This window comes from Carya illinoinensis, chromosome 14 (assembly GCF_018687715.1).
Source record: "Carya illinoinensis cultivar Pawnee chromosome 14, C.illinoinensisPawnee_v1, whole genome shotgun sequence".
NCBI lineage: Eukaryota > Viridiplantae > Streptophyta > Magnoliopsida > Fagales > Juglandaceae > Carya > Carya illinoinensis.
In genome coordinates this window covers 2,084,664-2,108,548 of record NC_056765.1, presented here as the reverse complement: position 1 = coordinate 2,108,548, position 23,885 = coordinate 2,084,664, and the positions used below count along the sequence as shown (strand labels likewise).

Here is a 23,885-nt window from a genome sequence, read left to right as displayed (position 1 = left end):
AAATTATGGTTAGGATGCTCTCAGCCAGTGTAAGATATTCAAGAGTCCCCTGTTCTCTGCCTGAGAAATATGTACTATTCTCAGTGAGATTGTCTTCTAAATCGTCGTCTGCAATGGTAAATGGATGAGAATTCAGGTGGCTCGGAAGAAAGCTCAATATGATAAACACATCAGTGCCATCCGTACAGCCTGTCCACATTTCTCGCAAGTCGTGTTATCATCCAATGGGTTAAATCCATCCATCCGCGCAAACCCACATCCAACTTCATATTTAATAAATATCGTTACATTAAATGACAAGCAGCAAGTCTAATGTTCTAAGGAAATAGGTATATGACCAGACGAGGCCAAAACTTCATAACTAGCTTCTCCAAATAGTCTAGCAATAAATGAAAAAGGATGTTGGGCATCAAGCAGCAGCTCAATCACTGAATCAAGCATTTACTCATAGATCCAAGGGTGAAGGCTACTCCCCCAGTTTGCGGGGCCTTCGGGAAACCACAGAGCAATTTCTTTCCTCGCACTTTCAACCGAATCGCTTCCGTGAATAACATTCCTGCAAACAAAGTAGCTTCAACATCAGATATTTACAAATCCCCGAGTATCATTCATCTATGCAGCATATCGGTTTCATGGTTGAAAACAATTCATTCGAAAGATATTCAAAAGAAATAGGAAAACTAGGCATAGCGTGCTGTGACCAATAAGTGAAAAGGGTACTTGCTGGTTCATTTCTTTAGGCAAACAACCAGAGTTGAAAAAATCTGTTGACACCAGAGCCAAACCAAGTACATAATAAACATAGATAACAATATAAAGGCAATTAATGCCTAAATGAGATGACTGTAACTCACAAGAAAATAACATGTGAATGATAGTTCCAAGATTTCCAACTTCTGCAAGATGGCCAAACCCTGGTATTTTACAATGTCAATTGGTATAATGGCAGATAAAATTACCTGCCAATTTCAACTGCAAAATCACCACGAATTGTTCCAGGGGCAGAGTCCGAGGGGTTTGTGGCTCCAATAATCTTTCGCCCAGTTGTCACGACATTCTTACCCTCCCAAACCATAGCAACAACAGCACCAGAAATAATGTAGTCAACCAAACCACTGAAAAAGGGCTTTGCAGACAGATCCGCATAATGCTTCTCAGCAAATGCACGGTCCACAGTGATGAGCTTCAAACCTAAACAAGTCACAGGTACTCAACTAGAGAAGAAAAAAGGAGTTCCAATATTCAACAGCTAGCTTTAAGCCATACTCTGTTGAGGCCATAGTATTTTTCAATCAAACTCAGAAAAGATAAGCAAAAATTTATTTATTTTCGATAAGTTAAACATAGACTATAGAAGGTCATTTTTTTAAAACAACTAAGGAAAATTCCATCAAAATATTCTTTTTGCCAGTCACGACTTCGAGTCTGCACATCTAGTTCAGAAAAGTTTTCATGCTTCCTTTAGTTATTCATTCCCCTGCTTCTAGGAAAGAATATAGAGGATTTTAAAATGAATAACTCAGTTTTAAGACCTCCACACCACATTCCATTCACATAGCATAATTTGATTTGGAAAATAAATTTTAAAATTTGAACCTTACGAATCAAATTATGCCAAAAGCATAATTTTGATGCAGCCAAAACATGAGTATTTTAGATTGACTTTCAAAGAGTACGCCACGGATGGCATAACTGCCATTTCAGAGTCGAATACAGAATTAAAAATCCGGCTGACATTAAATTATCACCGCTCATATTATAAGATGGTACAGCCAACCCCAAACTCTCAGCTCATATTATAGGATGAATTGGTTACAAGATATTACCTTTCAGATAGAACCCCTTCTTCTCAAATCTGCTAATGATCTCACCAATCTGAGACAGATAAATGCTTTTAGAAAACTGAACTATATTCGTTACCAAAAATTGCACGTTGTAAATTAAATAAAAATATTGAAAGAAAAATAAAGGAATTCCATTCTCTGTAGATGAAAATTCCCAACCCAACCAAGAAAAGCAAGTTGCATATTCAATAAAATTCTCTATAAATTTTGAGATCATTCAGCCAACAAATTTTCTGTTATTTTTTAAAACTCTCATCGACCAAAAACTAGATCTATAGACAGTATCAACACTTTACATAACAAATGAAAACCTAGACAGGCACTTCAGATTTATCGAAAACAAGCACAATCACTGGACTCGAGGAAACGAGAAAAAAAACCAAAAACAAAAACAAAAAATTTCATTTCCTTCCCTACAAATCCCCCAACAACCACCCAGCAGATAGATACACAATCAAAAAATTAGAGTCCCAAAAAAAAAAAAAAAAGACAAAGCAGAGGTACCAGGCCCCTCTGGACACCATCGGGCTTGATCATGATGAAGGTCTGCTCCATATTTTCCTCCCTTTAAGGTTTTTGGGTTGCAGCTCTAAAAAGTGAGTGAGAATGCGACGGGGAAATCAGGGAACTGGTATTATATAGATGGCTGAAAAGACAACCCTAAGTGCACGGGAATATTCGGTTAAGACCCGTTTGTATCTCTCTGTATGAAAATATTCTGATATATTTTTTTTAATCTCGTTTTATTTTTTTTTTCCTGGATTGTTTTCTTTTTATTAACAGCAGGCGTTCTCGACAAAACGCCGACTAATTCAGGGGTGTACAGTAGGGTTGTGCGGTTGTCCGAAATTTTTGATTCTGTCTGACTTCTGCTTCCCTCCAACTTTACTGAAGTTTCAGAAATTGGAGTGATTTCGACAAGGTAATCAGTAATTGGAGTTGGAGTTAGAGTTCAGTTTTATCCCAAACTCCGATTTATTTTAAATAAATATATATGTAAAATGACGTATGCAAAACGACGTTGTTTTGCTCATTTCTCTTTAGTCATTTCTTCTTCTCTCGGACCCTCTGGCTCTCACTCTCATTCTCCCCATCTCTCACATTGTCTTAGACTTGCACATCTCATGCCTCACGGCCCTCACCCCTTTCTTCTTCGTTTCTTATTCTCTTAGATTCATAATCTATCTTAGCTCTTCATGCCCCAGTGCCACTAGATTGTCGTCGTTCTGTCGTGTCCACAATTCATACCGCCATCAACCGGTAATTTTAGAATTTTAAATTTATATCTTTTAATTATATAGAATTATATTATGAATATTCATATTGGTTATTGATTTTGGATTGTGTAGATTGTAGGAATATGTTTATAGTTGTATTGAGGAAATGGTTATGAATTTGTGATCAATTTTATTATGGTTCTTGATTTTGGACAGTGGAAAAAATTGCAAAGCATTTTCTTCATAGTTCATTTTATAGTCTGTTTTTGAGCTCTAAAACAATACTCTAGTCATCATAGTTTCCCAGCCCTCCTTACACGTACTGCCTACTGGAACCATGCGCCAATGGCATGCAGTGCAAGTGCATGAGCATTGAGTACTTGGAAAACTAAAAAAATGGACAATTAAAATTAGACCAATAAATTTGGTCAAACATATATATAAAAATGATATATGTATATATATGTTGAGGTAGTCGCAACAGATATGTCCTGAAAGCTAATATTTTGTTATACATTTGACTTGTTTACAAGTTTTTATATTACGTACTCTGGCATGCTTTTCAATTCCACCACTCAAATTGTATATATATATATATATATATATATTGTTAGTTTTATATGTGTACATATATTCAAATTAGCCGAACTATTTTCTACACATTTTTTTCCTTTCACTGGGGAGAATGATTTCATGGCCTTGAGTTGTCCCGCGCACTTATTTGATCATTATTATTTTAAGAGTACGGCTAGGGACAGGCTGTTTGCAAACGACTTTGACGTGGCATTTGGCCATGTCATTAATTATATTTAAAGAAAAAAAGGTAGAAAGAGAACAAAACGCAAAACTCTAGCGGGAAGGAGTACGAACGCAAATTGAACTATGAAGGGGGAAAATTGCAGATTCAGCCGGAAGGGGGAAAATCACAGATTCAAGCCGGAAGGGAAAAATCGCAGATTCAAACCGAAAGGGGAAAATCGTAGGCCTCTGCATTGCTCTTTCTCTCTCGTAGATCTCATCCTCTCTCAAAAGGTAAATATCACATTTTTTCAACAATGAACTATTAATGTGGTCTCGCCTGTTAAAAACTTTCTTCAACTACTCTTATCTAAACTCAAAGCTCTATGTTTTGTCATCAACCACAAGAATAAATTTATTATTAGGCTTCTATACCACACCATCCTAAGTTATTCCGTAGGGTTTGATAAATCATCAAGAAATTTGATATAAGTAGTGTAGTACATCGACAGGAAAACGAATCATATAAGTCTATTGCCTAGAAAATACCACACCATCTTCCACTAATGCACACGGGTATGAGGGCATGATATTGTTTTTGGCAGATCCATAAAGAAGCTCATCTGGATCAATTCACTTATGTATCCATGCAAGAAACAAATTGATCTATACAAAATAAGAATGAGGCCACCAGTCCAATGGTGCAGTTTCATTCAACTAATATTTTTCTTTTTATATTGAATTGTTCCTTCTATAGATTTCCTTTTCTCTTCTTACAGCCTAACTCCACAAGCTAATGCTGTTGAAATTTTAGAGTGTGCATGCAGAAGTAGATGTTTCACAAGAAAATCTTGATATGTCAGGCATCTTGCATTCTTCATAATTCCTTCTCCAATTGAGAATGTAGAGATCTAAAACTGGAATCTGCATGCATAAAAAATATTGAGTCCACCAAAAACCGCAAACTTTCAATTATGAGATTGTATATGTATATTTATGCATATATAGCTTTTTTAATTTTAATTTTAATTTTTTTGACAATAGCAAGATTGGAACCACAACTGTTTTTCCATGATGGCAATGACTACTCCATCCTTAATTCTATCCTCTTATATATTTATTTATGTTGTGAAATGACCTTAGTTAAGGAAACTTTCAGGCCTGGCATTCCTAATCTTCTAAGGCAGTAAAATTAGAGTATTTCAAGCTTATTCTGATTGCATATAGCTTAGCTAAAGCTTTAGATCATAGCAGCTAGCTTTGAAGTGAAAATAAGGATTTCTAAGCTTTCTTTAACTCTTTTTGAAATCTAAAATTCATGCATGCATCTTTACTCGTGTGTGCATGCATCTTGCTTTCATTCATGAGAATGAACCACTTGCTTTCATTGTTAAAGTAGTTATATTTGAAATTGTGTAGATGGAAAAAGAGAAAGAAGATGCATCCCGCATAACACCTCCTATCACTAATCCATCAACCCTGGTATTGTACACCTTTTTCAATAATTGGTGTGTATTTATTTTATGTGTAGTCATTGGCCACTTGGGTTGATTAACATTATGTTGCTACATGTTAGGACATATCAAGACCACTTTATTCAGGCATTTCAAACTACATGCCAAGTTACAATAGTCCAACGCCTCATGCGTGGTTACCACCTTTTATGCCTTATCCAAGTGCCAACTCATATCCATGGAGCAACCAAGTGATCGTTGGATGGTAGCTTTAATTTTATGAACTTGAATATTTGGCCCATTTTTTTTTATTTTATAATTTCTTACGAAAACTACAGTAACACTTATGGAACTCTGCTTCCCCTGCTGCGTCAAGTACTGCTGCCCTGAGTAGTTCCGCTACCTTGTATAGTTCCGCCATACCAATGATGGGCCTCCTCCAACTGCCTACCCATATCTATGAAGCAACCAGGTTATTATTTCTTGGAGTATTTACGATTTTGTTATTGTGCTTTAATTTTCTAGACTATACAATTTTTGGTCTAAGTATGTCTGTTAAATTTTTATTTGTAAAACTGTAGCAACAAACATGGAACTCTACGATCGCTCCCATGTCTAGTTTCGCAACCAATGTTAGCTCTAGTGTAGCTACCAGTTCTATGTACAAAGCAACGCTACTGTAGCTGCTAGCTCTTGTTCAACTTTACCAACATTTGTTCTTCCGACAAATGCCAACTCATATCCATGTGGCAGGGAGGTGATGTGTTAGATTTTTTATATATGTTGTCTTTTACATTATCCATAACATATATTGTCATATAATATTTGTTTCTCCTAATTTGCAGAAAAATAAAGTGCAGCAAAGTAACTCTATTGAATAGATTAGTGAGACCACATTAAACTCGATAGACTGTAAAGAGCAGTCTACTGCCTCTTTAGGTAATATTGTTGAGACCAAAGAGGTTGACGGTTCCAGGTCACTTCATGTCGAGCAAACTGATGGAGGTGATATTACTGAAGAGCCAAAGCCAGGGATGTACTTTGAATCAGAGAATGCGTTGATGGCTTATTATAAACATTATGGAAAACAAGAAGGTTTTCTGATTATGACACAAAGGAGTAAAAGAGAGAAGGATGAGACTATCAAATATGTTACTCTAGGATGTGCTCGTGGTGGCAAAGCACGGAATAGAACGTCGAATGTCTCGAGGCCTTGGCCAACAAGCAAGACAGACTGCAAGACAAGGATGAATGTGATGTTCAAGAATGAGAAGTTGTGTGTCACATCAGTTTTTAACACACACAATCATGTACTCAGTCCAAGTAAAGCAAGATTCTCCAGATGCAACAGAGAAGTTAATGAGTCAGTTAGGAGGGTGTTGGATACAAATGATCAGGCTGGCATACGGATGAATAAGAGTTTCCAAGCTCTTGTAACTGAGGCGGATGGGTTTGAGAATATACCATTTGGAGAAAAAGATTGCCGTAACTATATTGATAAGACACGACACTATCTGCCCACTTGAAATATTTGCAGTGTGGTAACTCGTGTGTCACATAAATAATTAAGTATGTTTGATGTCAAAATTTTTAATAAAACATTAATATGTAAATAGAAACACACAAGTACTATTAATTACATTTACCTCTTTGTTGTACAATAGACACCCAAAGAAGCTCGTCCAAGATTTATTGGAGTATTTGATATTCTAAGTATAGCTTCTTTCCCACAACTGCACATTGGGACAGTACTCAATGTGCTATTAACAAGAGATGATGAAGAAATTGATGATGACATCTTTAATTCTTTTTCCTGATGAAAGGATTAAAGGAAGCTTTTAAGTAGTGGAGGCCACTTAGGGAGCTTGAAGTGAAGTGATGCAATGTGAAAAAGCCTACACCCTGTAGTAGCTCATAGTTGCAGTTCAAACTAGTATACATAAAATGCAAAGCAAAAGCAACTTATGAACTGCTTTCTGGTTTGTTTTTTGTGCATACAAGTAACCCTGGTTTTATGAAGATTCCTATCAAGCATGAACAAGAAAGTCCCATCTTCCAAACATCCCAGAGTGGATTGAACAATATTTTTCTTTTATAAGTAAAATGAAAATTTTATTGATGCAAATGAAGTAGGCGAAGCCCATGTACATAGGAAGAATACTTTTTAACACTTGCATCACTTCACTTCAATGCTGAAGTTAAGATAACTTCCTTTGAAAAAGATTGGGTTTTGAGGCTGTATGTGGGCACCCACTAAAATCTGAAGAAATTAAGTAATCAACTGATCTTATGCTGCAGATAGAACTAGCAAAAAAATGAGTAAGGATCTTTGAAGAAAGGAAAAAAAGAAAGTAAAATGTTATCATGAGAACCAAATATTCTTTGTTAACAAATAAAAGCTTATTTCATATATAAGTCTAAGGGAGTGTGCACGAGGTTTGACAACAAGCTGGAAAAATTTCATGATATATTCTATGATGAAATCTAAAACCTTTAATTCTTGGCCCATCAAAAAAATGAATATGAATCTGTACCAAAGGTTTGTCCATAAATCAGTCCTATACAAGCTAGATAATTTTCCACACACTAATGGGTAAAGCCTTTTGATAAATAATAAAGCCTTTTTTAGTCTTTTTATATGTTAGTGTGTTATGGGTTATGATATACGAGCTGGTGGGGGGGTATATAAGAGAGCAGAGGGGAAAGTAGAGGAAGATCTTGAATCTGGAAAATTATCAATAGTTTTAATTTGTAAGGAGGTTGGGTTCCCTCGAAGAATCCCTTATCAATATACTTGTGACTCTCTTTATCATTTTCACAAACACATTCCATACATTCCTTGTTTTCATCACATCAGCCATCGTTTACAGCTCCATCGATTTCCTTAATTACATCACAACAATTCTCAACAGGTTCATTACAAAGAAATCCACGTATTAATGGGTAAAGCTTTTTGATAAATAATAAATGATTTTAACTGTTAGGAAAATACAAATAAAATCATAACAAGTTTTGATGATAATCTCCATTCGTAAGCTTAGGTATGATAAAGATGAACAAAACAAAAAGAAATAAATATAGAGTCATACATGAGTATAGATGCATCCTGAAGATATCTTTTCACTTTCAATCATACCCGTACAGAAATGAAAGGGGCGGGAGAGCATTGAAAAGAAAGAGAGGCAGACTTTATAAAGTAGTGGAAACGCACTTTACAGAAATTATTCAGAGAGAATGAGAGACGAAGGTTGTCTTCTCTTTATATGCGTGCTTGATCGGTGGGAAAATAAGCCAATCAACCATGAATTTGGCCACCATTTAGGGTTAGGGTTAGGGTTAGATAACAGTACTCGGGAACGAAGGGGAGGGAGAGCACAAAGAGAGAAATAAGGGAGAGGGAGAGGGATTTACAATTAAACTAAACGCACCATTTTGTGTATCAATGAGGCATCTCTCAGTTCAATCAAACGCACCATTTTAGTTATTCCAAAATGGTGCGTTTGACTCCAGCGTGGATATCATCCGCGCGCATACCTTCCGCATGTCTACAAACAGACTTATTGTTATTTTAAAGTACAGCTCCAAATGCTACAAACTAAAACAAAATAAAAACGAGCACAAACATTATATATGTGAGTTTTTTTTTTCTTGTTCTTGTTGATTGATAAGTCTCTCTCTTTTGGGAATTTATATATATGTAGTATCTGCCAGAAGCTAAAGTTGTTGGTACAATGACAGAGATATCTAGGAGAAGGAATCAAAAAGCATATTTGGAATATTGCATTGGGAATTCCCGCAGTATTTGGAATATGGCCATTTGAAACTTTGCTTGGACTTGGAAAACTAAAAACAAATATGTGTTTTGTTTGAGTACTTTAAAACTAAAAATAATTTTTTACTTCCATGACAAATCAAACCATACATGACTTATCAAAAGAAATAAGAGGAAAAATAACTTGCTTAATATCTTCAATAACTTGCCCTAAACATGATGAATCTGATTTGTTATCATCAACTGCATCCACTACTCCTTTTGCTGTTTTGCATCACTTTCGAATTCAACATAATCAAATCCCAAGTCATGACACAAATTACTTGCCCTAAGAAAAGCATAACACTCAGCCAAGTGAAGAAAAGAAGGCCCTAAACTGCTAGTTTGTAGAAGGACTTTTGAATCTATTTTAAAAAATAAACTCATTTCTTATGTATTGTTATTTGTATTGTTATTTGTGTTGTATCTTATGTATGATTGAATAGCATATTATAGATAAAATAACATATATAGATGGTTTTGCTCTAATTTTATTTTATTTACAATATTTGTATTTTATTTTTTCAGTTTATTAATATGGATGCGGGACCTAGTGGAAGTGGAGTCTGTAGAGAGTCTAGAGATGATGCTAGTGCTCCTACACCGGTGGGTGCTTGTGCTTCCACCCCTAGAGTCCTATCTAGAGCAGCTACTTCCTGTGTAAGTAGTTGACTCCCAGTAGATATAAAAAGAGAAGATGAGGATATGTTCAATGAAGAGGAGGAGATGCCCATTGAGCACAATTTTCCACCCCGGGCTTCTAAAAAACGTTCGTGTACATGGGAGCATTTCACTAAAATTTCCGATGACAAAGCAAACCTGCAAGCAAGATGCCACCACTGTGGGCAACTTTTTAGTTGCCATTCGAAGAAGTACGGCATCAGTGTCTTAATAGTACATCTTAATAGTTGCTAGCGATATAAGATTGCAAAGGGATTGGGGGCCTGATTAGACCAAGCTCAGTTATGAAACCCAAATGGCTACTGATGGTACCGGTACGCATGTTAAGAAGCTTACAATCCCTCAATACAGCAAGAAGATGTTGCGGGAAATACTTGCAGAGATGATCATTATTGATGAGATGCCTTTTACCAGAGTTGACAAAAAAGGCTTCAATAAATTTGTACACACTCTTGAGCCACGTTTCCCCATGCCTTCACGATATACGGTTATGCGAGATTGTTTGAAGAGGCATATGAAGGAAAAGGCAAAAATGAAGGAGATGTTTAGTCGGACTGGCCAGAGAATGTAATTTACCACTAATACATGGACGTCCATACAAAATGTGGGCTATATGTGTATCACAGCCCACTTTGTAGACAGTGAGTGGACGCTGCAAAACAGATAATTGGATTTAAAGAGATTGTTGATCACAAGGATGTATCTATTGGAGCAATGATGTATGATTGTATTCAGGATTGAGGAATTAAAAAAGTCCTTTGTATTACAATTGACAATACCAATGTTAATGACACTGTAATTGAGTGGTTCAAGAAGAATACGGCGGTAAAAGATGATATCATTCGTGGAAACGAATTTATACATGTTCGATACTATGCTTATATCATCAACCTCATAGTTTCGGAAGGGTTGAAGGAGGTTGATGATTCTATTACCAAAGTCCGCAACATTGTGAGATATGTGAGGGCTTCCCCCCAAAGGCTTGGCAAGTTTTAAGGCGATAGCTGAACAACTTCAGATTCCATGTTCTGCCATGTTGTACTTGGACGTTCCAATTCGATGGAACTGACATATATGATATTGAAAGTGATGTAAAAGTACGAAAGAGCGTTTCAGCGGATGGAGGTTGAGGATGAGGGCTTGAGGTATGCTTTGATGGAGTCTACTGAGGGGAGAAGGGGGCTCGGTGAGCCAAATGCAGTTGATTGGGCCAATGTGAAGTGTTTTGTTGATTTTTTAAAATTGTTTTATGATACAACTATGCGGATATCTAGATCCAAGTATTGTACTGCCAACTTGTACTTCGACGAGTTTTCATGGATTCATGACCACTTGCAACAGAGTTATGCTAACACTGAGGGATTGTTATTTACTATGACTATGAGGATGAAATCCAAATATGATAAATATTAGAGGATATTGTGAAGATAAATAAATTATTAATTGTGGCTGCAATTCTTGACTTCTGATATAAGTTGGAAATGATAGAATTTTGGATTATTGATGTTCTCAAGGAAAAGAAAGCTGAAGAGTTTATTAGAGAGCTGAGAAAAGATATTGATGACTTATATAGCCACTACAGTAATAGTGGTCAGCCTACTCCAGCAAGTGATAGCCATAGCTCCTCACACCCTACCAACTCAACATCTTCCTGTGATTAAAGAGGTGTACATCTTTTATCACCATTGGTGCAGCGGTATCATCAAAGACGTGCATCGAGGAATATTATGTAGTGTAGATCTGAGATTGAGCGCTATTTGATGGAAGATGTCGAGGCACCTAGTGATGCATTTCAGTTATTAACTTGATGGAATGTTAATTTCACCAAATTTCTTATTTTTTCCCGAATAGCCCGAGATCTGCTAGCTATTTCTATCACTACGGTTGCCTCTGAGTCTGCGTTTAGCATTGAAGGTCATATGTTGGATGCTTATTGGAGTTCATTATCACCAACAACTGTGGAGGCCCTCCTTGCACACAGAACTGGCTATGTGAAATGTCCACTGCACTTGATATAATTGATCCCGAGAGCTATAGGCTTGAATCAGGTAACTTTATAGTTTATATGCTTTTAAATGATAATTTAAATATTTATAATGTTTTAATTATTCAACTTCTAATTTTTATGATTTTGTAGACCTACTTGTGAGCCCTAGCATGATTGCGGATGAGTGATAATTGAGAGTCTTACAAGTTACATAGATGAGGAGTTGTGTTCATGTGTTATAGTAATGCTATTCAGGTACTATATTAGTATTTTTAAATCATTTAAAAAATTATTGACCATTTCATAATTCCTATTATATTTTTTTTAAGTAGTTTTATATGTATTATTTTGCAGAGAAAAGCTTATGAGAACAAATGCTGAATGGTAGTGGCTACTGGCTTCAACTTCAAGAATCAAGACTTTGTTCCTTTCTCAATGTTCAAGAATCAAGATTTTGTCAATGTTCAATTACTAATTTACTACTCATTAGTTTTGTAATGTATGATTGTATGGAATTTAATCAATGTCATTTGTGTTTAAGTTTTTTATTTTTATTTTTTTACATCAGTTTTTTGAAATTGGAAGTCAATTAGGTGGTTGGGTCTTGGATTGCGCATGGGCATTCAGAAGTGGGCCTTAGCCCAATCATACTCTGATTGGAGTTTTGAATTATGTTCAGAGTCGGAGCAAAAAATTTTTTTGACTCCTGTCGGAGTCGGAGTCGGAGTTAACCATTCTGACTCCGTCAGAGTCGGAGCCCAGCCATAGTGTACAAGCCTTTGGAGTTTTCTATGAAGTTTCAAACTTTGAATTCATCCAACTTATCTTGCAATCACTATGCTCTCCTTTTTAAATTTTCTCTAAATTGTTAGTGGAACATAGGAACAGGAAGACGCCCTACTATATTAGGGGAACCCATCCACAAAAAGACGTGCGATAAATTTCTCGACTTTCCTTCACTAGTACAAGGGTTTGTTTGGGATTGAATCAAGGATTTAAAAATATTTGGAAAAAAAATTCTTCAAATGTGCTTTTTTAAATAATACGGAATGTAATTTAAATTTTTAAAAGGCTTGTTAATCAATAAAAATATTCATATGATTTTTAGATAATTACATCTTTATTATTTGATCTTATCACATGAAAGATACTACAACTTTCAAATGAACTTTTATGTCATTTCTACTCAAAAATACTTTTTTTATATTATTTTTAAACAAATATAATATATTTGAAAGTGTTTTGGACTTATAATTACCAAATAGTAAATAATTTTTTAATAATAGAACTTATTACTTACACAGTTACACTCCAACTATAAGCTTTAAACTAAAAGTTATATTCCCTACCACAATCTCAAATATGCACAAAATAATTGTGGCTCCAAAGGATCGTGTAGTAGATGTGTCGGGTTATAAAGTCTATATTCCTCTTGCTGCTATTGGAATTGTGTGTTTGTCTTTGCCCGGCAACAATCAATGGTCTTAAAGGAGCACTTTTAAAGGATTTTCGGCTCATATCTTGCCGCAACACCATTTACAAATCCATCGCTAAGATTAATGCGAATAGGATGAAGGCCTCCCTAGCCTAAGTAGACATCAAACTGCTTTTAACAGAAAGAAGAATTGGGGATAACATTCTTATGGCCCATAAATTCTTAACTAACCATAGAGAGGAGAGCCCATTAAGGAATGGGCATCTGAACCGGACGAAGCTCTTGCACCAGAACGAAAATTATCTACCTCAAGGGGCGGCCCATCCAATCAAAAGAAGAAAATCTCTTCACCTGGACAACCAAATACTCCAACAAATATATATATATATATATATATTTTTTTTAAAAGAGTCGGCAACCACATTTCATAGTGGTCACTCCCTAATTTTATTAAAAGAATGCTCACTTGTGGCGAAAGAAAATCTTAAAAACAAGTTCAATCACAACAAAATTAAATTTTTCCATTACAGTCAAGCACCCTTAAAACATACAGAAAACCAAAGAACAACTATAGAATAAAACCTCACAACCCAACATTCAATAGACACAAATATCTGCCAAATCCTCCCAATCCATTCTATATAAACCACAGAGAACACGAGGTAATAGCCTTGTCTCCCTAATCATATTATTTTCTTCCAACACACCCCTTTTAGCCAAAAAATCAGCGACCTTATTTCTTTCTCAACAACAAATTAAGAAATTGATTTAAAAAAAAAAAGTGAGAGTCCATCAAAAGATTCACACCAAGATCAAAGAAGAGAAAGAAATCACAACCAACCACACTCGACACATCAAATTGTTAATCTTGGAGGTATGGCTAAGTGGCTTAAGGCATTGGTTTGCTAAATCGACATACAAGGGAGACAAAAGGCGGATTGACGCATTTGAGCAAACATGTAATACTTGGTACTTGGAATATGAATGCTACGAGGTTGCTTGCTTGTCACACATATTGTCTTCGGCTTGTCTCTTTCCAGGATATGCACTTAGTAGTAGCCCGACTGTAGATCCAACTTCGAGAAGTATCTCATGATTTAAGCTTTTCGTCATCTTAATTTTCTATCTATTACCATATTGTGATATTTTTTAAGTGATTAATAACTAACTAATTTAAATAAATCTTATTAAAATGTGACATATTAATTACCTGTTATTGAGTTAGTTAGTAAATAATCTAATACTATTAACTAACTAATCACATATCATTGCCAATAACATTATATCATAAAATAACTTATACTATTTTTCACAATCTTTTAGGCTTTTACATAAATATATTTAAAATAAAGAGTATTTTTATAAAATAATTTATATAAAAATAACGTCATTTTATAATAATATCCTCATTTTAAAATATGATTATTAAAATAAATTATTTGTGGATGATTACTCTACAAATGTAATCTTTTGACTTTAATTCAAGAACACAGTTAACAAAACATCACGCCAAGAGCATGTGACTTAGATGGTATGAGATCCAGCCTCCATAAGAGAGGTTTTGGGTTCGATCCCCCTTTCCAAATCCCCCATATATATATATATATATATATATATATATATATAAAGTTAACAGAGCATCACAAAATAATTATTTTGACTCTAGTTGTAATATAATTGTTTCCGTAACATTTTCCCAATCCTAACATTATCATCTCTCCCATGTTGTAAATGCTTGGAAATTTTCAATCTTCTGTTTTTTTGAAAAATAATTTAATCATATTATAAAATAAAGCTTATAAATTAATATATAATATATTACATTAAAATTATTTTTATTATAAAATAAATCTAATATATTATATAAAATTATATTAATTCTTAATTTTAAAATTATTTTTAGTCTTAATCCACGTAATGTCGAGGTAAAAGGCATCTTGAAATCTTCTTTTAAGGGCTTAATTTCGGCTTAATTTCAAGGTAAAAGTATATTGGAAGGAAAAAACTAGTTTGCCGCCTAATGCTTACCGTTTCATTTGACTGCTCACTGAAATTTATTTATTTATTTTTACTTAATGATTTAAAAAATAATTTTTAGTATATTAATTTATTTTTTATATTTTTTAAAAATATTTAAAAATGATAAAAAAAAAAAATTGGATAAGAAAACCACTAAATTTGGACTAGCGTAAGCTGCAAGCGGCACCTAACTTTACTGATATTGGAATCTTCCTTTAACTGCTGGTACATCATTATTTATTATTATTTTATTATTATTAATTATTATTATTTAATATTTTATTATTATTATTATTATTTTATTACTGGTACATCAACTCGTTACCCAAACTAATATTTTTGGTGCCGAAGTTTGAGACCGAGGTGAAGCATAGCATCGCATAACTAGGAAGAATGTCAAGCTATCTGCCCGAGGACGCGGTGGTGAGAATTCTCTCATGTCTGCCTCCAAAATCCTTGATCCGATTCAGGTCCGTCTCCAAAGCTTGGCTTTTTCTCATCGGGAACCCCGATTTCTTCTCCAAAAACCTCCTCAATCAATCTATTCTCACCCAAAATCCCACTTCTCCTCTCCCACTGATCCTAGTCAAAGCTACAAACAAATCCAACCCCGGGAAGCAAATTTACTCTTTCCTCTCTTATGGGAACCTCGACATCGTGTCTCAAGTTCCTCTGAATCTCCCGGAGTCATCGGACCGTCGTTTCCTTAGTTCAACCCAAGGCGTATATAATGACCTTAAGATCGTTGCATTCTGTAATGGTCTACTTGGCCTCCACCACCATTATGTTGGAACCAGAGACATCTATCTCTGGAACCCCTCCGCGCCATCGGGACTCAACGTTCTTCCGAGCGTATCCCATCACGGTCAACCTGAGCTTACAGTCCTTACCTACGGTGTTGGGTTCGGTTTCGACCCGAGATCAAACGACTTCAAGGTGGTGAGGCTTCTTGCGTTTTTGTCCACCACTGCTTCCTTCCTAATGGATACTCATTACGGAGCGGAAGTGTACAGCATGAGAGACGGGTCTTGGAGACTGCTCGACCTACTCATGCCCGTGAATATTTATTCAGATTCGCCGACCGTCGCTTTGGGAGGTCTTTTTTTATGGTATCTTGGATTTCACTACGACGAGGCCACCGACGAGGACGAGTCGATTTTTGCTTTCGACTTCAGCGATGAGGTTTTCCGAAAGACGCGGTTCCCGGATGCCAGTGTTTTTCGGGATTACGGTCAATGCGCGCGGACTCTCACTGGGCTAAAGGGCTCCATTGCTATGCTGGTTTTCCCTCGCGCACCATCGAATACAAATTTCTGTTTGGATTTATGGGTTTTGCTTGAATTTGGTATCAAGGAATCGTGGACTAGACTTATATCGATTGGACCTTTATTGGACGTGGAAAGGCCATTGGGGTTTTGGAATAACGGACAATTGTTCCTGGAGAATAGTGAAGGGCAGCTGGTGTTGTATGATCCTTATACAGAGATAAAGAAGAATCTTCAGATTGAAGGGGTTAAGGGATCATTAGAAGTCGCTCTCTACATGCAGAGTCCGGTGGCAATCAACGGAGCGGTTGAGATTAAAGGGCAGGACAACCTGTGAGGCAAGGCTTTTGGTCCTTTTTTTTGTTTGATATATGATTATGTTCTGACTTTTTATTGATAAGCATGTTGGTCTTAGAATTGCTGTTGAGTGTTACATTATTGTGTAAAAAAACAAAAACTTTTTTAAGAGCAATTTGGTTGAACGTAGCTGACTTGATATAGGTCAATCGCGAGTTCTGATATTGTGATCGGAAATTGAATCCGCTTTCTGTAGTTTTGATCAGGAGGGGTCAATTACTTTTATGAGTAGATCGGTGGAGAATACATATCTCTCTTTTTGGGTAGTTATTTTTGGCCTAAACATTGCAAGAATGCTACAGAAATTGTATGGTTGTTGAAATTCCCCTATCTCAAGGACCAAGGTAGAGAGCAAAGATATTAGCCCTAGATTTTGTTCCTACATTTGCACCACCTCTCTGAACAGGATTTCCAAAATCTATAATTTCCATGTGAAGGATCTTGAAGTCATTAGGTTCAAATCCTCTTGGGTGCAAACAATTTCTAAGAGCCGTTGGACTAGTCACTAGAGGAACTTCTGCTTAAATTATCTGAAGTGTATTTGCGAAAAACTTTTTGTCAAGGACTTGTTGTCGAGGGCTTGTGCACCTCCAAGATTAATTGGACTTTGTTCTTGAACACCTGCTGTCAATAAAAAAAAAAAAAAGAATCTTGGAGTCAGGAGTTGGAACCATCTATTGTGGGTTCCAACATTTCTTGGCCTCCGAAATTAGAACAATCCACCATCACTTTTACAGGCCTTGGGCATCTTGATTTGCCCTTTTGCATGCTCCTTTCATTTGGATAGTATAACCTGATCTTTTTGTACAAAACGATACAAGAATTCTCCTCCCCGACTTTTCTTGTCTATTCCTCTTCTTTATATTTTGCTCATTGTTTGTAGAATTCCAAAGGAAATGTTTTTACTACCAATGATTGAATTTGACTAAAATAGCCCAACCTAGTTCCTTCTGATGATCTACATTTGCAGGTAAATTAGAACAGAAGTGATGAGCCAGGCAAAATCGCAAGATGTGAAAATTTGAAATCTCAATTCAATCAGATCCCAACATGATTATTCACCTTGACAATAGAAAAATGGAAGGGAAAACAGAAGACGGAAGAAACAGCATGTCAGTGATAGAATTGCATTATTTGTCGTCAAGCATTAGGAATTGAGCAGAACTGCCTCTCGTTTCTATCTCCAATATCCTTTTGTAGAATTTTCCTTTTATGCGAACCTTTCATATGCGTGTATATATTTACTGTGTACATAAAGTTTCTACATTCTCAATATCCTTACTTATTCAAGAAAGGAATTAAATTGTGCACCTCAGAATTAGTCGAGGTTTTGTTCTCGGCCACCCTGTGCCAATCAAAAAGAAAGGAATTATATGGACACATTCTCTTCTACGGTGGCAGGGTGGCTGCAATTCCACAAAGATATGGTTCAAATGAGAACAAATGTTGAAGACGTATAATAAGAATAAAATTATAAATGCCCTCCATTTACATGTATGGTAGTATATATACTGGCATGATGAACATCTTTTGTATGGCAAGGGCAGCAAAATGAGGACTTTCAAAATCAACTAAAAAAAAAAAAGGAAAAAAAAGATTTTTTTTATTAATATATATAGTAAAAAAAATAGTGTTACTACACCCACTGAGAGTGTTCACTGAGACGGCTAATTTTTTTTAAAGGTTTTTTAAAATATATTTTTAAAATTTATTAAAAATATATATATATATATTTTAAATTACCAACTCATTAAAAAGATATTTCCTTATAAAGTTAAATAAAAAAAACTCGAGAGTCTCGGTGGCATTTTCTTTTCATGGAATAATGTGTCGCCGAAGGACTCTTTTAGCCCAATAGTGTGTGAAGAAACTAAACAAAACACAAGGGCCTTTGAGGTAATTTCGAAAACTTATCTACAAACACGAAGAGAGAGACCCAGAAAACCAAGCCCTCTGTTTTCTTCGATAGCAAAACCACAGACACACCAAAAGCCCTACTGAAAATGCTTCTCCAATCGCCTATTCACCAGTACAACGCTTACCTCTCCTCATCCCTCTGCTACTCACGGCCGCTGCCATGCAGGACTCCCACTTTGAACCTCTCCACAGCTGCAAATTACCGGGGAGTGCCAATCACAGTCACCTGCTCAATCTCAAAAGTCCACAGCTATGGGACTATTGACTACGAGCGGAGACCCATGGTGAAATGGAACGCCCTATACAAGAGAATATCGTTGATGGAGAACCCTGAGTTGGGTTCTGCGAGCGTGCTGAACCAGTGGGAGAAAGAGGGCAGGAAACTCTCGAAATGGGAGCTTTGTAGGGTGGTCAAGGAGTTGAGGAAGTTCAAGAAGCACAAACAAGCTCTTGAGGTGAAAAATAAAAAATGATAGTTTCGTTTTTTTGGGTCAGTTTCGCTTTGTGGGTAGTTTCTTGCAGAAAAGCCAAGACCTTGAGTAATGAGAAAATTGTGCTGTTACTTGACTCTTTATGTGTTTTACTTGATGGGTATGTGCTAGCTTTCTATAGAAATATGTTAAGTTGACTGGTTCAGTTTATGGTGCTGCGATATCCTGTCGGAATTTGGTTCTCTATGTTGCTATGATCTTTCTGTAGCAAAAATCTAATTGTGGTATTTGGTATTACATTTTGCATTTTTAGTGTGTTTAGCTTAATGGATAGCATTACTATTGGCTTAATTCCTTTGAAATGATGTGCTTGTTCGATGAGGCTGCGAGTTTTTGCATCATTGCTGTTTCTCTTTCTTAGTATAATCTTACTCTTTAGGTAAAAGCTACTTAATTGGTTATCTGGTGCTTCATCAACAAAGTCTGTGTATAAACAGAAGCCATAAAGAAGTCATGCTCTTTTTTTTTTTTTTTTGGATAGGTAAGAAGTCAGATGCTTTATTAACGAGTTCCTCATGATGCTTGGGTACCAGTCTTATTCCACACAATTCGGACTACAACTCAAAAAATATTTGGGCCAAAAAGTACAAAGTTTAATGTTATCTAGTAAAGCAACATAAGAATTTCCATGATCCTGGTATTTTTTTTCTTGGTTATGATAACGTGTTAGGTTTCAATTTGGTTTTCCAATAAATGCTGTTCGTAGATGTTCTTGCAATAATAGCAATTTTCTATGCTAACCGTCTAGCACCATATTCATTTGGTTGGTATATCTTATTAGGTTTTCCCATGTTAAAAAATGAACTATGAAGAGCATTTATTCTGCTTAATTCTAGTGTTCACGAGATGCTCTTTATTGTATGGGGCCAGAAAATTTTATCTAAAAGAGATGGTAGGGTTATCATTAATGAGTGGGTCCTTGAACTAATTTGTGCTAAGTCAGTAGCTGTGCAGTTTATAAAAAAAAAAAAAGAAAAGAAAAAGAAAGAAAAAGGCCTTCTGTCAATTGTGCTGGATGTTTCTGTTCACGAAATCCTCTAATCTTGGATGCAGCTATAAACTTTCTAATTTTTTATATGAATGAGTAGATTGTAAGCTTATATGGAAATAGTCTTAGTTCTATGCATTGCATGTGTCTTTATCAAGTGTCTGTGAATGGAATGCTCATCCTTGATTTATTTGGTTCTGGCTCTATATCCATGTCAATGAATGATTAGCCGTATCTTGCTACTTTAGTTTTCTTTTTTGGATCGTGAGCCTTGTCTTGCATTATTCTCAGCCTTATATTTGATGCACTTTGCAGGTATACGATTGGATGAACGACAGAGGAGAGAGGTTTAGAGTATCCACTAGTGATGCTGCAATTCAATTAGACCTCATTGCCAAGGTTCGTGGAATTTCTGGTGCTGAAGATTACTTTCTGAAGCTGCCTGATACTTTAAAGGACAGGAGAATATACGGAGCTCTTCTAAATGCGTATGTGAAGGCTAACATGAGAGAACAGGCAGAATCTTTACTTGAAAAAATTAGAAGTAAAGGTTATGCCGTACATTCACTTCCCTTCAATGTGATGATGACTCTCTATATGAACCTCAAGGAGTACGATAAAGTTGACTCAATGATTTTAGAAATGAAGGAGAAAAGCGTACAGCTGGATATATATTCCTATAATATCTGGTTATCATCTTGTGGATCAGAAGGATCTGCAGAAAAGATGGAACAAGTATTTGAACAGATGAAACTAGACAGAACTATTAATCCCAACTGGACCACATTCAGCACAATGGCTACCATGTACATTAAGATGGGGCAGTCTGATAAAGCTGAAGATTGCTTGAAGAAGGCGGAGAGTAGGATAACAGGTCGGGACCGAATGGCTTATCATTATCTAATAAGTCTTTATGGGAATGTTGGTAACAAAGAAGAGGCTTATCGGGTGTGGACAGTTTACAAAACAATTTTTCCAACTATCCCAAATTTGGGATACCATGCTATAATATCTTCTCTTGTTAGGCTACGTGATGTTGAAAGGGCAGAAAAAATATATGAGGAATGGTTGCAGGTGAAGTCATCTTATGACCCTAGGATAGGAAATGTTCTCATGGGTTGGTATGTTAGAGAAGGAGATTTGGATAAAGCCGAGAGTTTCTTCAACCATATGGTTGATGTTGGAGGAAAGCCAAATGCAAGTACATGGGAGACTCTTGTTGAGGGGCATATTGGAGAGAAGAGGATTTCTGAGGCTTTATCCTGCTGGAAAGAAGCTTTTATTTCTAAGGCATCAAGGAGTTGGAGGCCAAAGCCTGCCAATGTGTCTGCCTTCTTTGAGCTCTGTGATGTAAAAGATGACAAGGAGAGCAAGGAGGTGTTGGTTGGACTGTTGAGGCAATCAAGATATCTTGAGAACAAAGAATATGCATCACTAATTGGCCTACCTCCTGGTGATGTCATCGGTAATGAACTGTCAGTGGGGATTGATAAAACAAAGGTTAACAATGAGGGCGATGAGGACGAGAATGATGGGTCCGAAATGCTTCTCAACCAATTTCAGGGTAGTGTGTGATAGTTATGCTTCTGTTGTATACATTGGAATTTCGATTATTAGCCCAAAAGGTGCAGGAGGGAAGTTCTTGCTGAAGTGGATTTCTTTCAAGTTCCAAAGAGCTCTCACGAAAGTGGCGGTTCAGTATTATTATAGAGTTCTGCTAATAGTTGCCAAGGATATGGATTTTGGAATTTCTCCATTGGGCCTTGGCATCCATGCGCGTGTTAAAGCATGAAACTTTGCTTGCTGAGGAATATCTCAGATGTTTGTGTCTGAATTTCTTCTCCCATTATCTTCTGTTGGACTCATTTTTGTGTATCATTGTCGCTTTTGGATCATGCAAGTCAAGTTTTTCCTGCTTTTACTGTTAGCGGACGCAATATGAGTCATGTTACCGATTGTGGCTTCAAGCTCAAATTCCAATTTAATCCGTTTCTTCATCTCTTTTGGGATACTGTCCATTGATCATATGCTTGTCTTTGTCGTGTTCCTTCATCCATTGATGAATATTAGGTGTAATTCTCAACCGAGAAATACTTGGTCCATAAAAGTAATTACAACAAGTAGTAAAATATATTTAACGTATATCTAGCATATCATATCAAACTACTTTAATATAAGTTTTCTTGTTATTTATTTTCTTGTTATTTATTGGTCATTGTGTAGGACATGTTGTATGGATAGACTTTTCGATTTGTACCTTCAACTCGAACGGTCACATCGCATAGGGTTGGGGAGGTGGCTTGGTCTCTTTTTCAGTTTTATTTTTAATTTTCTTCCGAGTAATGTTACAAATTACACTTTTTAACCTATCATCATTTATTTTGTTTTCTTGTTATTTATTAGTCATTGTTTAGGATATGTTGTATGGATAAACTTTTCGCTTTGTACCTTTAAGTCGAAGGGTCATATCACATAGGGTTGAGGAGGTGGTTTTGTCTCATTTTGAGTTGTCTTTCGAGTCATGTTACAAATTACACTCTCATCTTATTAGGGAAAATGTGACATTTTTTTTTAACCTTTAGATCATCATTTATATTTTTAAAGAAAAAATTTAAAAGTTGACAGATAATGCTATCTCATCATAGTGAGATGAGAATGTGATGAGATTGTAGTTTGTAGAATTTTCTGTCTTCTACAGTAGAAAAATCTTTTTAATTTAATTTGCAAGCCAATATGGCAATATAGTAGTGAGAAAGAACTCACATGGGATGTCATGCACATGGAGAAGCAACTAAAGCTTTGAGTTCCGATTACAACTCAGCTGACGACAATTTCTCTATAAAAGACATGCATGCTTTAGGGTCTCAAGAAAAACATGCTCAATTCCAGCTTGACAGTTTGTCTCTTTGGTACCATTTTCTCGAGTTACTCTTTGATTTAATTGTTAGCTAAACTTAGTGGTGAATTGTGTGATTATCAGAAAGTTGTGGGTTGAAAAAGGGTTTTAAACTCTTGCTACTACTTTGCAACAAAGCTTCCCTTTATGATTGAAGAGCCTTGAAATAATAACAGGGAAAGCTAATAGTGGAACTTTGAACTCACCTTGAGACAAGTGCGTGCTTAATCCATTGCATAATTAATGGCTCGACTATGCTTGTAACAGACTAAGATTGCAATTAAGAAAATCCCTATTTTTAAGGGATATATCCATTTCAATAAAAGTAGGAGAAATGATAGTTGTAGTTGTGAGTTCGCAAGCGCTGCACAATCACTTTGAGAAAAATAAATAAATACATGATCCACATGAAAAAAATTTACTTTTTAATAGTAGACCTTCCTCTTTTTTAAAACGACTGCAAGACACTTGCACACTTCACGACTATATATAACATTACTCTATTTCATAAAATATATATAGGTGTGTATGTGTACACGCACTCAGTCACAAGTGATCATCTAAGAGATCTACAATGAGATTATATTCTTGCCTCATACTTACAACTTGATTATTCAAGCTTGGTTCTGATCCAGATCATACAAATAGACAGACATACACACATACATACATTCATTATACATATATATATATATATGTATATGTATATGTATATATGTCTCAAATGTGAATCCAACCCTCCAGTTCTAAAAAACTGATCATGATTTGTTGTATGCTTGGAATGA

The 23,885-nt window shown here is 35.8% G+C and overlaps 5 protein-coding genes across 5 annotated transcripts; 4 read left to right on the top strand and 1 right to left on the bottom strand.

Moving 5' to 3' along the window:
- Positions 1–242: 242 nt before the first annotated feature.
- LOC122294082 (nucleoside diphosphate kinase B) lies at positions 243–2,529 on the bottom strand. The gene is made up of 4 exons (XM_043102539.1): positions 2,349–2,529; positions 1,827–1,875; positions 960–1,191; positions 243–556 (listed from the first exon to the last, which is right to left on the bottom strand). The coding sequence occupies exons 1-4, from the start codon at positions 2,397–2,399 to the stop codon at positions 442–444; spliced, it is 447 nt and encodes a 148-aa protein (XP_042958473.1). The 5' UTR covers positions 2,400–2,529; the 3' UTR covers positions 243–441.
- A 1,238-nt stretch (positions 2,530–3,767) lies between these two features.
- LOC122294083 lies at positions 3,768–6,010 on the top strand. Its single transcript, XM_043102540.1, has 5 exons — positions 3,768–4,093; positions 5,219–5,281; positions 5,376–5,518; positions 5,592–5,725; positions 5,835–6,010. Exons 1-4 carry the CDS (start codon positions 3,944–3,946, stop codon positions 5,641–5,643), a joined length of 408 nt encoding a protein of 135 aa, XP_042958474.1. The 5' UTR covers positions 3,768–3,943; the 3' UTR covers positions 5,644–5,725; positions 5,835–6,010.
- Positions 6,011–6,287: 277 nt separating this feature from the next.
- On the top strand, positions 6,288–6,779 carry LOC122294648. Its single transcript, XM_043103550.1, has one exon. The coding sequence runs from the start codon at positions 6,288–6,290 to the stop codon at positions 6,777–6,779; it is 492 nt and encodes a 163-aa protein (XP_042959484.1).
- An 8,734-nt stretch (positions 6,780–15,513) lies between these two features.
- On the top strand, positions 15,514–18,079 carry LOC122294301 (F-box/kelch-repeat protein At3g06240-like). The gene is made up of 2 exons (XM_043102923.1): positions 15,514–16,789; positions 17,779–18,079. The coding sequence occupies exon 1, from the start codon at positions 15,580–15,582 to the stop codon at positions 16,786–16,788; it is 1,209 nt and encodes a 402-aa protein (XP_042958857.1). The 5' UTR covers positions 15,514–15,579; the 3' UTR covers position 16,789; positions 17,779–18,079.
- A 650-nt stretch (positions 18,080–18,729) lies between these two features.
- Positions 18,730–22,201, top strand: LOC122294300 (pentatricopeptide repeat-containing protein At1g02150-like). Its single transcript, XM_043102922.1, has 2 exons — positions 18,730–19,180; positions 20,520–22,201. The coding sequence occupies exons 1-2, from the start codon at positions 18,812–18,814 to the stop codon at positions 21,777–21,779; spliced, it is 1,629 nt and encodes a 542-aa protein (XP_042958856.1). The 5' UTR covers positions 18,730–18,811; the 3' UTR covers positions 21,780–22,201.
- The last annotated feature ends 1,684 nt before the right edge of the window (positions 22,202–23,885 follow it).

What these genes read in the sequence shown, in the direction of transcription:
- LOC122294082 (XM_043102539.1), bottom strand. Translation starts at nt 2,399, where the DNA reads ATGGAGCAGACCTTCATCATGATCAAGCCCGATGGTGTCCAGAGGGGC. An exon ending in ATGGTGTCCAGAGGGGCCTG is followed by an intron (nt 1,876 to 2,348) that starts GTACCTCTGCTT and finishes TATCTGTCTCAG; the next exon opens with ATTGGTGAGATCATTAGCAG. An exon ending in TTTGCAGTTGAAATTGGCAG is followed by an intron (nt 557 to 959) that starts GTAATTTTATCT and finishes CTTTGTTTGCAG; the next exon opens with GAATGTTATTCACGGAAGCG.
- LOC122294083 (XM_043102540.1), top strand. Translation starts at nt 3,944, where the DNA reads ATGAAGGGGGAAAATTGCAGATTCAGCCGGAAGGGGGAAAATCACAGA. An exon ending in ATCTCATCCTCTCTCAAAAG is followed by an intron (nt 4,094 to 5,218) that starts GTAAATATCACA and finishes GAAATTGTGTAG; the next exon opens with ATGGAAAAAGAGAAAGAAGA. An exon ending in AACCAAGTGATCGTTGGATG is followed by an intron (nt 5,519 to 5,591) that starts GTAGCTTTAATT and finishes CGAAAACTACAG; the next exon opens with TAACACTTATGGAACTCTGC.
- LOC122294648 (XM_043103550.1), top strand. Translation starts at nt 6,288, where the DNA reads ATGTACTTTGAATCAGAGAATGCGTTGATGGCTTATTATAAACATTAT.
- LOC122294301 (XM_043102923.1), top strand. Translation starts at nt 15,580, where the DNA reads ATGTCAAGCTATCTGCCCGAGGACGCGGTGGTGAGAATTCTCTCATGT.
- LOC122294300 (XM_043102922.1), top strand. Translation starts at nt 18,812, where the DNA reads ATGCTTCTCCAATCGCCTATTCACCAGTACAACGCTTACCTCTCCTCA. An exon ending in AGCACAAACAAGCTCTTGAG is followed by an intron (nt 19,181 to 20,519) that starts GTGAAAAATAAA and finishes TGCACTTTGCAG; the next exon opens with GTATACGATTGGATGAACGA.